The sequence below is a fragment of the Aspergillus tanneri genome, assembly GCF_003426965.1.
Source record: "Aspergillus tanneri strain NIH1004 chromosome Unknown AapTan_7_pilon_pilon_pilon, whole genome shotgun sequence".
In the NCBI taxonomy this organism is placed as follows: Eukaryota; Fungi; Ascomycota; class Eurotiomycetes; order Eurotiales; family Aspergillaceae; genus Aspergillus; species Aspergillus tanneri.
In genome coordinates, this window is record NW_022984634.1 from 3163085 (window position 1) to 3176257 (window position 13173).

At 46.9% G+C, this 13173-nt stretch overlaps 2 protein-coding genes across 2 annotated transcripts; one reads left to right on the forward strand and one right to left on the reverse strand.

Annotated features, from left to right (window-relative positions):
• Window positions 1–379: 379 nt before the first annotated feature.
• On the reverse strand, window positions 380–1550 carry ATNIH1004_007656 (uncharacterized protein; the record flags this gene model as incomplete). The annotated part of the gene is made up of 2 exons (XM_033572275.1): window positions 380–1387; window positions 1488–1550. The coding sequence occupies 2 exons, from the start codon at window positions 1548–1550 to the stop codon at window positions 380–382; spliced, it is 1071 nt and encodes a 356-aa protein (XP_033425590.1).
• A 2940-nt stretch (window positions 1551–4490) lies between these two features.
• On the forward strand, window positions 4491–7194 carry ATNIH1004_007657 (zinc metalloproteinase family protein; the record flags this gene model as incomplete). Its single annotated transcript, XM_033572276.1, has 6 exons — window positions 4491–4781; window positions 4849–4941; window positions 5032–6769; window positions 6843–6969; window positions 7031–7083; window positions 7145–7194. 6 exons carry the CDS (start codon window positions 4491–4493, stop codon window positions 7192–7194), a joined length of 2352 nt encoding a protein of 783 aa, XP_033425591.1.
• Window positions 7195–13173: the final 5979 nt, after the last annotated feature.

Sequence of the window (13173 nt, forward strand, 5' to 3'; positions counted from 1 at the left end):
ACGACACAGGATACTTCCTCCATGGAGGATAGTGAAGAACCAAGGGGCGGGGGGCGAGTGTCAAAAAGACCAAGATAGCCAGAGTGAAGTGGCGGTTCATACAAAAGAAACGGTATGCAGGTCCAATTAAAAATGACATAGGAAAAATATGTATGGACAGCGAGGTCCTTTATCTGAAGCGCTAGCCAGCACGGTGACGGAGGCCATTAAAAAATTTTCCGAAAACATATGGGAATCAGGCGAAGATGGAGGCTCCCCAAGGTCGACACAAGAAGTGAAGTGAGAGAAAGGCTAGCCGACAATGTGTGTACATAAATCATTATACGTCATAACAAGATCCATGAACAAGAAGACATGGTATGTCCAGGCATCAGTAGGTTTACGGTCGCAGCACCCCGCCAAGTTGCAAGACAGTTCCCGAATCCTTGACGCGACTCTTCGGGCTATCGGCATCGGGAGGTAATAGGTTGTCCAAGTTCGACCTTCTTCGGTCCTTGGTAGCAAGGGGTGTCCTGGAAGGCCCCCCAGGCGTGCGACCGCCCCAAGCTGGCTGGGCCGGGCTTGGGGTTACATTCACGAAATCAGCGAAGTTGAATTGCTGGTTAGGGGTGCCAAAATTGGGGAAAACCCCTCCCACCCCCGGAGTTGGGGTGAGCGACGGCAGGGCGGCATGTTGGCTTGGAGGGGTTGACGGTGGGAAGTCTCGGGTTTGAGTCTTGCCCGCGACACTGGCCGGCGTGGGAGAATTGGCCAAATACAGCAGCAAGTCGGCGCCGTCTTCGTGGCGTAAGTTTCTATCGCGTGACAAGCGAGCATGCTTCGGCGGTGGAGTCCGAGGAGGTGACGATCCCACCATGGAGCTGACGTTCTGGAAACTGTGCACCGGGAGATCCGGATCATTGTCATCATCGGATGGATGATGATACGCAGGGGAAGAGACTTCAGGGATGGCTGCCGTCTCCGTTATAAGTGGTAAAGCGTGGTGTCGATTTGCAAGATGTCGACGAGACCCCGGAGAGGATTCCGGGAGTTGATACGAGCTCTTCCAGGAGACCCGCGGTGCCTTGACAGTACGGTCGGTTATCGAATCCGATCGGAGACGCTTTCGACTGGCCGACAGCATCGGCTGCATCACTTTCGAATTGAAGGTGGCTGCATGTCTATTGCGGGACGACCGGGGCAGCTCCTTGGAGTAGGTCGAGGTTCGCAGGGGTGGCGAAGTCATTGGTGTTTCGCAGCGGCTCTGAGAGATCTCAGATGACGAATCCGAGGGTTTATCACTCCCCAGAGAGATATGTCGGTTCCCATTCTGATCCGAAGCGTGCAGGCGGCCGTTCTGGTATTTGACTTTGGCGAGTCCTAAACGATCCTGAAGGCTGAGCGACACCTAGACCATAGAGAAGTGGGTGTGTTAGACCAGGTGGACCACTCCTTTCAAAGTTCAGGACGCTCCGGCGAAATTGAGGAGGGTTTGGATACACACATACCTGGGCGATGTCAATTTTACGGATTGTATTCTTCTCGGAGCTGGTCGGTCGAGGTAAGGCCATTGCTTGGACAGGTGAGTGGCAACAGGTCGAATTCAACAAGGGAGAAGATCGGTTGTGGATATAGACCTCGGGCGTTAATACGAGATGCCGACGGCCGTGAGGAAAGAAGGATGAGGAAGAGGAGGAGTAAGGGCGGCTGGGACGAGGAATGAATGAATGGAGGAAAAGAAAGAGAATGGAAGCGGTTCGGCTGATTGATTCGGTGGGAGAGAAAGAAAGATTCGGCTCAAAGAGAGAAAGAAAGAATTTCCGCCAGCAATTCCGGGGAAGAAAGATGGACTGGGCGGGAACCAGGGGTGGATAATGGATGGACAGGTCATGAACGACTTTCACGAAGAATCATGGTATTTCATTTCCTCATCTTCATGACTTGAACATTTTCTGTTCTACTAGAAAAGGTCCCACAATCAATCCTTTCTGCAATTCTTCGTCTCGATGGGTTTCGGCATCTACAGTACAAACTCGACAAAGGGATGCACTATATTCCGTACGCGGCCAATAGCCCACCAATATAACAAAATTTAAGGTAGCCTGTGCTCCTTGAAGAGGGATGTAAAGCATCCAAAAAAAAAAAAAAAAAAAAATTTCCGGCCCATTCCTCAATCCTCCCTCCCCCCCTCCCCCCAGCATTTCTCTCTGCTCTGGGGGTTCAGGGACGAAGCTGATCAACGTCAACAACCTCCGTGAAGAATTCTCATCCCAGTCCGTTGCTATGCCATCCCCAGCCGCTCTGGCCCGACAGCCACATACCTCTTCATCGACTTCGTACATACCGGAGATTTCTTCCGTTTTGGATTCCGACCGCTTCAAGGAGTCGACTAGGGGGAACCGATCGAATCGGTTAAGATTTCATTGTCATTCGGTGTCAGAGTCAATTGACAATGAAATCTTAACATAAATTTACAGAAGGCAACCCTAGCTAACTCTACCTATACTACAGACTTCTGCAGGACATTTTATCCCTTTCTTGGAGATCGTCCGTCCTATATACCTACTTACTCATTCAGGGACGTCAACCACCACGCTATTGATGCAGAGATTATCCGTTTGATGTGAGATCCCGAGGTTTGACAGCCTGAGCTGTCCACCTCTCTCTCCCCTTTTCTTTTCTTTTCTTTTCTTTTCTTTTCTTTTCTTTCTTTTTTTCATTTTCTCTCCTCCCTGCTTCGACAGACATGCACTGAAATATCAAGCAACGTCAATATGCAGTGGAGTCGAACTATCAAGTCCAACCAAAAGAGGATGAATTATTGTATCCCCTACATGATTTATGACCAGGAAAACGTTAAACAAGGAATCAGGGATGAGTGACGTGGAGAGGGGAAGCTTGAGTTCGGCCAGATTCCAATTATGCGTTGGCCGAGAATTTCATGATTCGGAAAAAGACAAGCTGTTTGGATCAGATCTGCTGCGTCGATGACGATCAGGGCACATAACCAGCACGAAGTCAAAAAACGGCGAAACTTAGTCTGAGTCGAGATCATTAAGTAGGGTGCCTATTTTAGCTGGATCTAAAATAAAAGACAGAAAGAATGGGTAGCAATCAGGTCGTGAGGCTAGTGCGATGGTACCATATTCCTCGTACCACTGGAGACTGGGGAAAGGGATGGATGATATAGACAGTATGAAGTAGTTAGAGCCAAGTCAGCTAGATACTTACTATGTACATGGCTAGTGCGATCTCGGTCGACCCGTAAACCCGGCTGGATTTGACCAAGCAAATAAAACGGTCCAGTCACCGCACCGACCGATTCGAGATTGTATCTGGAAGAGAGTGACAGAAACGATCGACCTTATCGAGCAGAGACAAATTTAGCAAGTCATCCTCCTCCCTTACGCTCCACTTGGAGTGAGACAGTGAAACTTGGCGCCCTCTCGATCCTCCGGTTGGTCACTGGCAGGCAGGCTACGTAACACGCTTTTGTCTACTCTCTAAAGCAGTCAGGGTTAAGTGTAACGGAGAGCACTGGGTGTGACCCACCTGTTGCATCGGTTGTAGCAGTATCAAAGTTGGTGAGAGAACGGAAAAGAGAAGGTAGAAAGAACCAAGGTATAATCAAGCAGTACTATACATATTCTGTTTTCTATTCTTCAGGATCCTCTGATATCAAAACACGACTAAAACTAGCCTGGTCTTACTAGTTGACTCCGTAGTATCCAGGGGAATATCTCACTCCATTGAAGATGTTTCCTTTCCATTCCTGCTCATTCCTGCTCTTTTCTTGGTCCTAGATAAGCTTTTTTTTTTTTTTTTTTTTTTTAATTACTCTCTTGGACCCTTCTCTCTCTCTCTCCAAACACCATCCATTCTCTTTCTTCTCCCTCTCCCAGTTCCCATCGTTTGGCTTTTTCCAGGAAGACTTTGAGGTCTTGTCCCGTTCCACTTTCACCTCTTTTTTTCTTTTTTTCTCTCTGATTTTAAATTTTCTTTTGTATGTGAACCTGCCTATGCACCGCGTCATTCCCGCCAATCCAGCATACTTCTCCTCCGTCGGCGTTCTGCGGGGTGGCTGTTCCGTTTCTGCAAACGGTCGCCATCTTTCGCCTCCCCAATAAAACAATTCCTACCCACTCCTTCAGGGCAGCCTTGTTAACTTTTTTTTTTTTTTTTTTTGTTTTGTTTTTCCTTTTTCTTTCTTTAATATTTTGCAGTCTTCCTCTCTCGTTTATTTCTCTTGATCAACCGTTGGGTTGGTTTGTCACTCGTTTTAAGAGGAGGAATCCTGTAAATCCAACCAAGAGCGACGCAAAAGGCACCTACTCTTTACGTCCATCTCGACTACGACCAAGCTTCCACACCGCTGGAGGGTCCTGATTTGGGAACAAAGGCTCTCTTTCCCTTTCCCTTTCAACCCCTAATTGGGTTCGGTTCGATCCTTATATGGTTGGGCCACCTTCTTCCTACTTCCATCCTCGGTCGCGTCACCCAACTCCTCCATCATGCCGTTCTTTACACAGTTTCGTCGTCGATCCAAAGCCAGCTTCCGCACCGCTAAGTCGAATGAGTCCCAATCCAATGGAGAGATGACCTCAGGAAAATCGTCGTCGACACTCGAGACTGCCTCCTATAACTCAATCACCCCACCCTCCTCCATTAAACCCACCCTCTCGTCTCCAAATTTGCCCGCTTTAAGCGAAGGCAATGGCAGCGTTAATGGCTCTCAGCTCCCTCTGCCTCCCCAACGAGCAGGTTCTTATACAACCCCAGCTCAGCGCAACAGTGCCGTGATTGTACGTTATGATGCCTCTCGTGCCTTGATGCCACCGTTCTCAGGTTAATCGCTCGTCTCGTTCTCAGGGTGGTAGTACTATGTCAGTAAATGGCACGCGATCGCCAACTCCGTCTTCCCCATACGCTCCGAGAATTATCTCCATATCCGACAACGCATGGGTAGGTAGCGTCGTACCGAGTCTAGATCTCCGGCTCGGACAAAGCAGAAGAGTCCCCAAGCAGAGCTCACCGTTCCTGACCGTTCTCTAGGTACACCAAAAAGTTTTACTGGTCTACGGTCAAATCGGCGATCCAAGGCAGCATCCGCTGGACGGAAGTGTCACGGTCTATCACCACCAAGACGGGTTCCCATCGGTCAGCTGGCCCGTCACATCTTCCCACTTCAAAACCCTCGTGCATCTCGTCCCGGGACCTAATCGGCTGCGTTTTGATTTTGTGTCCACCAAATTGTCATCAGGCAGCACCCATCCGGCCATACATTCGTCGTGGATTTGTATCAACTACCTCCCACTGGTTAACGCGCCGCCCTTGCATTTGGTGATCCTCCTTGGAAAGGACTCGGATGGAACCTTCGATACGGTACCGGAGAAAAAACAACGGGAAGGGAATGGACTAGAAACGGCAATTCGAAAGTACCGGATGGCGGCCTACCTGTGGCAAGCGTTCACTGGCGAACAGATGTTCCGTAATAATTTCGGTAGGCGGTGTTTCCGCTTCGAGGAGGAGTGGCAGACGGGCACGCTGAGCCGACGCGATGAAGCGAATGGGCACATGCGAAATGAAGCCAAGGTCCACGTTGTTCGGTCCGATAAAACGGTAGCGGAGCTCAGGGACCTCAATATCGCTCAACAATACGGTCCAGCCACTAAAAAGGACGAACTGTTCAGGATTGCCAAGGAAGCCGTACAGAGCTATTTCCAGCCCCAGCAGGCCCAGAAGCAGTACGTCTCTGTGTTACTCCTGGACTCTCACTGGGACGCAGGCTCCCAGATCATTACCGGTCACGCCGCTTTAGGGTCAAGTGGAGACGATATCAAGATGGCTATCTTTGGCTCTCACCTCCTACAAAGCTACCCCAATAATCTGGAAGAGGTTGTAGATGCCTTTTCTGACTGCACCCGAACAAACACGGAGTTCGTTGCGAACGACTGTGGCGAGGCGGGATCCAATTGGGAGTCAGCCAACATTGGAATCGGGGCCCACCTTCACGAAGTAGGTCACCTCTTTGGCTGTCCTCACCAAGAATCAGGGATTATGCTACGGGACTATGTCCGTCTCAACCGGTCCTTTACGACACGCGAGCCATTCTCGACGCGGACGAAGACTCAGGGGCTTAAGCTGTGTTTACCCCAGGATGAATGTGGCTGGCACCGCCTCGATGCGCTGCGTTTCCGTTTTCACCCTTGTTTCCGGCTGCCTGGTGATGCGCCCGTAAGCTCGGACGACAGCGTTCAAGTCTGGCCGGTTGAGAATGGCAGGATTCTTATCACGGCCTCTTCGGGAATCGCATTCATCGAATTGTACGCAGAAGGCGATCAGGTGTGCCGCAGCTTCATTGAATACGTCAATAGCGAATCGAGTAACAACGGACTCCCCAAGCAGATCACCGTGACGGAGAATGAGCTGCGACAACGTGTATTTGGCAATGAGAAGGAGAAGAAAAAGAAAACCAAGATGTTGATCACATCCGCTGCACTCGGTTGCCGCACAATCGATTCTATCGACAGCTTAAAATCGAAGCTGTCTCTAGTGAAATTACCCAAAGGTCGTACTGGATACAAAGGCGGTGCTCTCGGGTTCTCCCAGATGGAAGGAAGCCAGCCTGAACAACTTCTTCTAGATTGTGCTTTGTCAACCAAACTCCTGACTTCAATCAAGGTCTACCACGGGTCGGCATTAGATGGACTGGAATTTTTCTATGAGGACGCCACCAGCCAACTCTTTGGGAAAAGAGGTGGAAAGCCTGGTGGCGATGAATTTGTGCTCGGTACGTAGGAAAGGAGAGGGGAAAAAAGATCACCAACTCCCTTTGATATCACAAAGGCTGACGGTTAGGTTAGAAACTCGACGCGGAGAGATTCTGCTTGGCTTCTATGTCCGAGCAGGGGCTTGGATTGATGGCATCGAGTTCTTGACAAGTTTAGGCCGGAAATCTGGGGTCTATGGCAACGCTCAAGGCGGATCAGGGTACGAGCCACACCAGATGTTTAACTTTCGAATTATCCTTTCTTATTGACAACCCTTACAGACATACGTTGATCCCACCCCTGGGCTATAAAATTGCCGGTATCTCAGGTTCCTGTGGGCCTTGGGTTGATGGATTCTCGTTAATAATTATGCACTAATCTCGCGCTGTAACCAGCCTGTACTGGTCCCAGCACCAGATTTGGCGCGAAAGGCGCTATTGGTTGATAAGTTCACTCTTCTTTTCCACGTCTATACTCCGACCTCTCCTTCAGTCGACGCTGGCGCGTCTGGAGAAATACCGCCGGCTTACATGGGCGGGCATTATAGTTGACTCGGGATTTCGATTCCGAGATCTTGTCTCTAATCCACTGGGCTGCCTGGGAGCTCTGTTAAGGAACTCACCGAACCGTCAGTTTGACGTTCTTTGAGCCATCAATAGTTTGGCCTATGCGATGCATGCCTCCTCGGTACCGGAGTACTATCCAATATATTCCTTACAACACTTTCCGTTCATACGGATGATACCGGAGAGTTGTGGTGATATTTCCCTCCGATTCTCCCTACCCCTCCTTTTTCTTTCTCTTTCTTTTCTTGTACCGGTTGCTCTGGGGTATGCTACGGGGGATACACGAGCACGTCGCTGAAGAAATGTATGTATGCCTAGATAAGCGGGACTTATGATCAGTGGCACTTAATTCTAGAAATATTTGCAAGAGATGGTTGGCTTGTGGTATTAGAAAATAATGCCGGCGCAGTACGTCTGATCGCTGCGGTACCCTCTGATGATACTGAGTAGTGCTTGCAATGTAACTGGAAGTAGCATGCAGCTTATCAGTTCAGACACCCTATACTTGTGGACATGAAGCATTCATCATTATGGCCGAAGTTGTGCTTCTTACGACCCTGGGTAGGTCCTCTGAGTTCTGCCTGTTCAGTGCCGCTGTACAGAGTGCGGTGATGGAATTCATCAAGAGTCAGATCTTACGTTTTTCTTTTTCTTTTTTTTTTTGTTTTTTATTTCGATCGGTAACAGGTAGCCTACTAGATAACAATTGGAAACATTGACAAGCCTTATTCCGGCAGGTATGTATGCGGGTCTAGGAACCCCATAATCCCCTAGCGATAGGTAGTAGCATTATTATTAGTCTACTACGAGAAAGTAGGGGAGACAACTTAAACCCCTTTCATCTGGGAAAAGGAAAAAATAAATAAAATAAAAGGATGAAAGGAAAAACAACTATTTCGAATGACTCGCCTATGATACCTTAAAACGGAAACTACTGGATCGGACAGACTTGCCTTGATCTTATTTCCCGAAGCAATCCGCATAATACTTAAGATAGTAACTGTGTACTACGTTACTCTTGCCTACGCCTACAGCTGTACGGAGTAAGGAATGTACATGTACCTATGGCCTATGACCTGGTGCAAGCGACCGTCTGCAATCACGGATCACAGCCGCCATATTATATTATTTCTTATACATGAATGGTCCATACTTAGATAGCTAGCATCGCGGTAACCGGGAGGTTCTCCGCGGTTATTCTCGAGTCAGTCATAGTCATCTCTGGCTCAAAAGCATAAATCATCCTTTGCGGAGCTATACCTCTCTACAGGTAAGTATAGACGAGATAATACAATAGAATCCTTCGAGCAATGAAATCTCCCATTCCATCTCTATCGCATGTTTTTGTGAATCATGTAGACACAAGGAATTCTCCCTCCCTCTCATCTCACCCAACATGAGATAGCCTTGATCGGGTCATCGATATCCCGACTATCATCCATCATCACAGCAGAGCAGTAGAACAGAAAACAGGGACTGGGTCGAAACCAGTGGCAAAACGTCATATTGATTCGTTTCATATTCCCCGATTCATCAACCGTCAAGCATGGCGATTGGCTGACGCGGGGGACACTGAACGCTTAGACGCCGATCGACGCAAATTCAGATTCGTTGAGCAGCCCTACCTAACTAAACGAATTCTCGTTGCCTGTTCGGCATCCCGCATGCTGGGATACTTTAAGTTAGCAGGGCCATCCATAACTATCCAGTGGCGACTGATTTGCCCATACTAACGGATCAGGAAAGGCATTGCAAAAGCCTAAAGTACCAGATGAATAAGAGTTCCCCATTGCTCGCTGCAGGGTTTCCCTCGATCGGAATAGAAATCTACGGCTCCTTCCTGTACCATGAGGGGATCGACAGCTGGGTGACTCCGGAGATGTTCTAGTTGTTTTCCATGGGTTAAGAAGGGAAAAGGTGAAGTGTAAAGCATGCATTGCACATGGAAATGCAATCCTGGATCTATTATTTTTAGTAGATCAGTATATAGTAGCTAGTGTTCTAGTAGCTAGTGTTCTCAGCTGGGATGACGATGATTATTCCCTTGTGGCGTACTTGGTATTGATAATAATTTGTGTACTCCGTACTTTCGTCTGGATAGTCTCCTTACTCCGAACTTCCTATGCCATTCGAATTCGCCCCATTTTACTATGAATATTAGGTGACAGTCAGAAAGAAGTACCAAGTTACCTAGTTCGGTACCTGGTCTGGTAAACGGAGTACGGTTAACTATTTCAAGTAATTACTGGATGTAGATGTGGGGTAGTTACATCATTTTCGTGACACAATCAGTACATAGATGTATTGATCGGGCCAGGTACCTCCATAGGTAGTAGATACTTTCACTCCAGACCATCATTTATGATTTTTATTCTTCAAAACTAAGATAGCACCCAGCCAGGTAATAGTTCTTAGAGCACAGAGTTTAAGTGACGCCACCACCAGTAGTATTGTGGATCAAGAAAGTCCATAATTTCTCCATCCATGCACCCCAAATTTATAACGTCTATGGAGTAGGTACCTAATCCATGGAGGCTCGAATCACTCACATCATTCCATTGGTCAACAGAAACCAGTGGCTTGCGCCAAAAACAAATTAAAAAGAGCCTACTCCGTACGCCAAGGGGAGCCACTCGCCTCCACTGGCGCATTATAAGGCTGAGACTTAGCGCTGGAGAAATCGAACGTCGTCATTCTACAAAGGTCGTCTGTCGACATGGCAAATTGATGTAATTACGTGGAGCTAATCCCTGTCTTTTTTCAGGGATCTCTACGTCTCTTACGTAGTTACTCTTCTTGATTCCCCTGCGACTTCCATTCTCGATTCTCTTCTAGGCCTACTACTAGACACATGAAAGTACGGAGTACATCCATATTAGTGGCAGGTGCTGTTGATACTCGTTGCAATACACTAGTAGTGTACTGGGTTCCACAGATCCTGGTTGACAGCGCTCAAGGAACCAAAATGTCAGCAGTGTGATTGGCTGGCATTGTGTCCCAGCGATGAATATGGTCGGTGTCGCGGATAAATTCAGAACAGATCGTCATACAATGTACTTACATAGCTGCATCGATACAAACTAATGTACAACCCAAGAAAGCAGCCATATCCTCTATTGATAAATTAAAGCATTTAAGGTGTTGTCATGTATTGAATTAACCAGGGAAGAACTCGATTCTATTCTCATTGGTCCAGACGGCTCCTGTGCTGAATTCTGCCCATCTCGCCTATTCCATGGCTCGTCTCCATGGGTTGCCGCTTCCCGTCATACATATCACGACTAGAGTTTGGCTACAAGGGGGTCCAACCAACGCCGTGGCTCCTTGGATAGGCATATAGCTCCGAACTTGGCAGGAGATCGAAATCATCGATCTTCATGGTGCTTTTCGGGTTTTGATCTGCTCAATACTCAGGGACTGTACTCTCTTTCAAGCAACAGATGAAGTTAAGCTTAATTTCAACGATGCACGCTGCCTCCCATACTTGATGCTGGTGCTGTCCCATACGATGTAGAGTACCATAGTCTTCATTGGCATGATGTCTGTGGCTGCAAGGGCCCTGTCGGTGCTTCCGGTTCTTCAACGGTCCATGGTTTCGGTGCGTCGACGAACCTCTGGTGGATATACCGGTCTCCATGTGATATCCATAGAGTGACACTGCAAGTCTTTAATGTCCGTTAGAAATAGGTAATCTATCTCAATAGGTGGAGAGGGTGGACACATATAGTTAGCAATGTAGCATGACCCTAAGCCACCTAGCCCCTTCGTATCTACGAGGTCTCGGCGGGTTCCTCTAAATAAGTACATGGTACCTCTCAGTCTGTTAGATTCTCACCTTCATGGATCATCCTACGGGATATCGATATTATTTGCAACGAAACGAAAGGCCAGATAAGGGAGCCAGACTATACAGCGACGCCGCTTTTTCCAACAATGATAACAGATGACCAGGTTGCGGGATCTGTAGCTAGTACTTACTCTGGTCATTGATCTCCCCAGCCTTACTATCCCGCTGGGATGCCAGATCTCACAAATTACGGATGTGGCTGGGGTAGATAGTTCGGGTCCGACATGCTGTGTCAACTTAAAACAGAATAGCAAGAAGTAATTGTACTGAAAGTCGGAGAGAACTCCACTGATCTGAATATCTACGTGGCAGATGCATACACAATGCTGTGGAATTGTCGGGTAGTTGCGGAGCTCAAGTTCCTCTGACTATATAAATTATTTTTGTTTTTTTTTTTTGACATTGCCCTGATAATGACGGCATTTAGTACGTTTGGGGATCTTAGACTGGGTGCCTGGGTAGGCTATGAAGCTACAGTTCATATTACAGCTTGTCTTAAGTTCGATTTATAGGAACCAAGTTGACTTGGTACGGTTGTGAGAGCTTATCATAAAGGCTGATTGGTTAAAGCAAGTGTATTCCATAGATTCGTTAACTTCAAATTAGGCGAAGGCTCCATCAAAGCCTACAGACCTGCTATAATAAGTAGCACCTTGCTTGCAGCCTACTATACATTGGATGGATGGATAGATCCATGAGGTTGTACCTGTACTACCAATGGTAAATTACACCATTCCTATTCATGTATTATATATATGTATCTGCGTACATGCTGCATACCATAGTTTCTAGTAGGTATCTGAAACGTCCAGAAATACCACGGGTAATTCTTACTGAACGACACGACTTATTGGATCCTCCCCACACCCTTCTTCCCCACTGATCCTAGTCTTGTACGTTTGATTCGGTCCCAGAAAATCAGCTCCAAGCCCAACTTTAAAAAAAAAAACATAATAATAATAAATATTAAATAGAAAAAGAGACGAGGGGAAAAAAACGGCTCCTACTATTTTCATATTGTTTTCTTTTTCTTATCTTTTCTTTTTGTCAAAAAAAAAAAAAAAATAAGAGAGTTTATTCCTCATACCTCATCTGTATTTTTTTATCATTAATCATTAATCAACGGTCATTGCACGTCACCATACTTCCGTGTGGCCCCTTTCTGCTCTCTTTATTAATAACACAAATCTTCCGAGCAACAATCCACGTCCTTTACTTTGAGGTGAAGGGAAAGAATATTCTACGTCCTCCACATCCACTACCACCCAGATAGGCAGAGTATTCAATATATTATTTATTATTATTGGGGGCGTCCTCGACCCATTTTTTCTCAGCCCAGATCCTCCCCTCCCTAATATTCATCATTAGTTGTCCCCCCTCCTTCACGCTCATTGAACCCTCTCCCCCACCACTATCTTTTTGAAACTTATATAAACGGAATATATACAGATATATATATCCCTTCTCACGTGTCTGTACATATTGTATAGTCATCCTTTCCCCCAGGAATTATTTTCTTATCTTCCCCCTCTCTTTTCTTTTCTTTTCTATTCTTTTTCACGTTAGTCAGAAGAACCTTTGAGTAAGGGGCATTTTTGTTGTAAACCAAATACTATCCAAATCCCTGTCGTTCACCACCTCCGATTGCCTTCCTGCAAAGTCGTCCTATCGGTGCTCTAGTCTGGGGGACTGCGATCAGACCCCGAATTACTGGTGTCTCGAGTTGGATCACCCTGGCTGTATTGATCACAGTCCAAATACCTGGAAAATTGATCGGCTCAATCCAAAAACACCAATATATCGCGAAAAATAAAATCAAAAATACAAAAAGAAAGAGAAGAAAAGGCAACAAAAGAAAAATTAAGACCCCCTATACATATCCCCTCAGATCTTCTAGTTATTGCCATTTACTACGGATGTTATGCTGGCTGGGACTTCAGCTGTCTTTTGAATTTCCCACTTTCTGTGCAGACCATTTGTCACTGCCTTCAGTATTCCGCGGATTCCCATA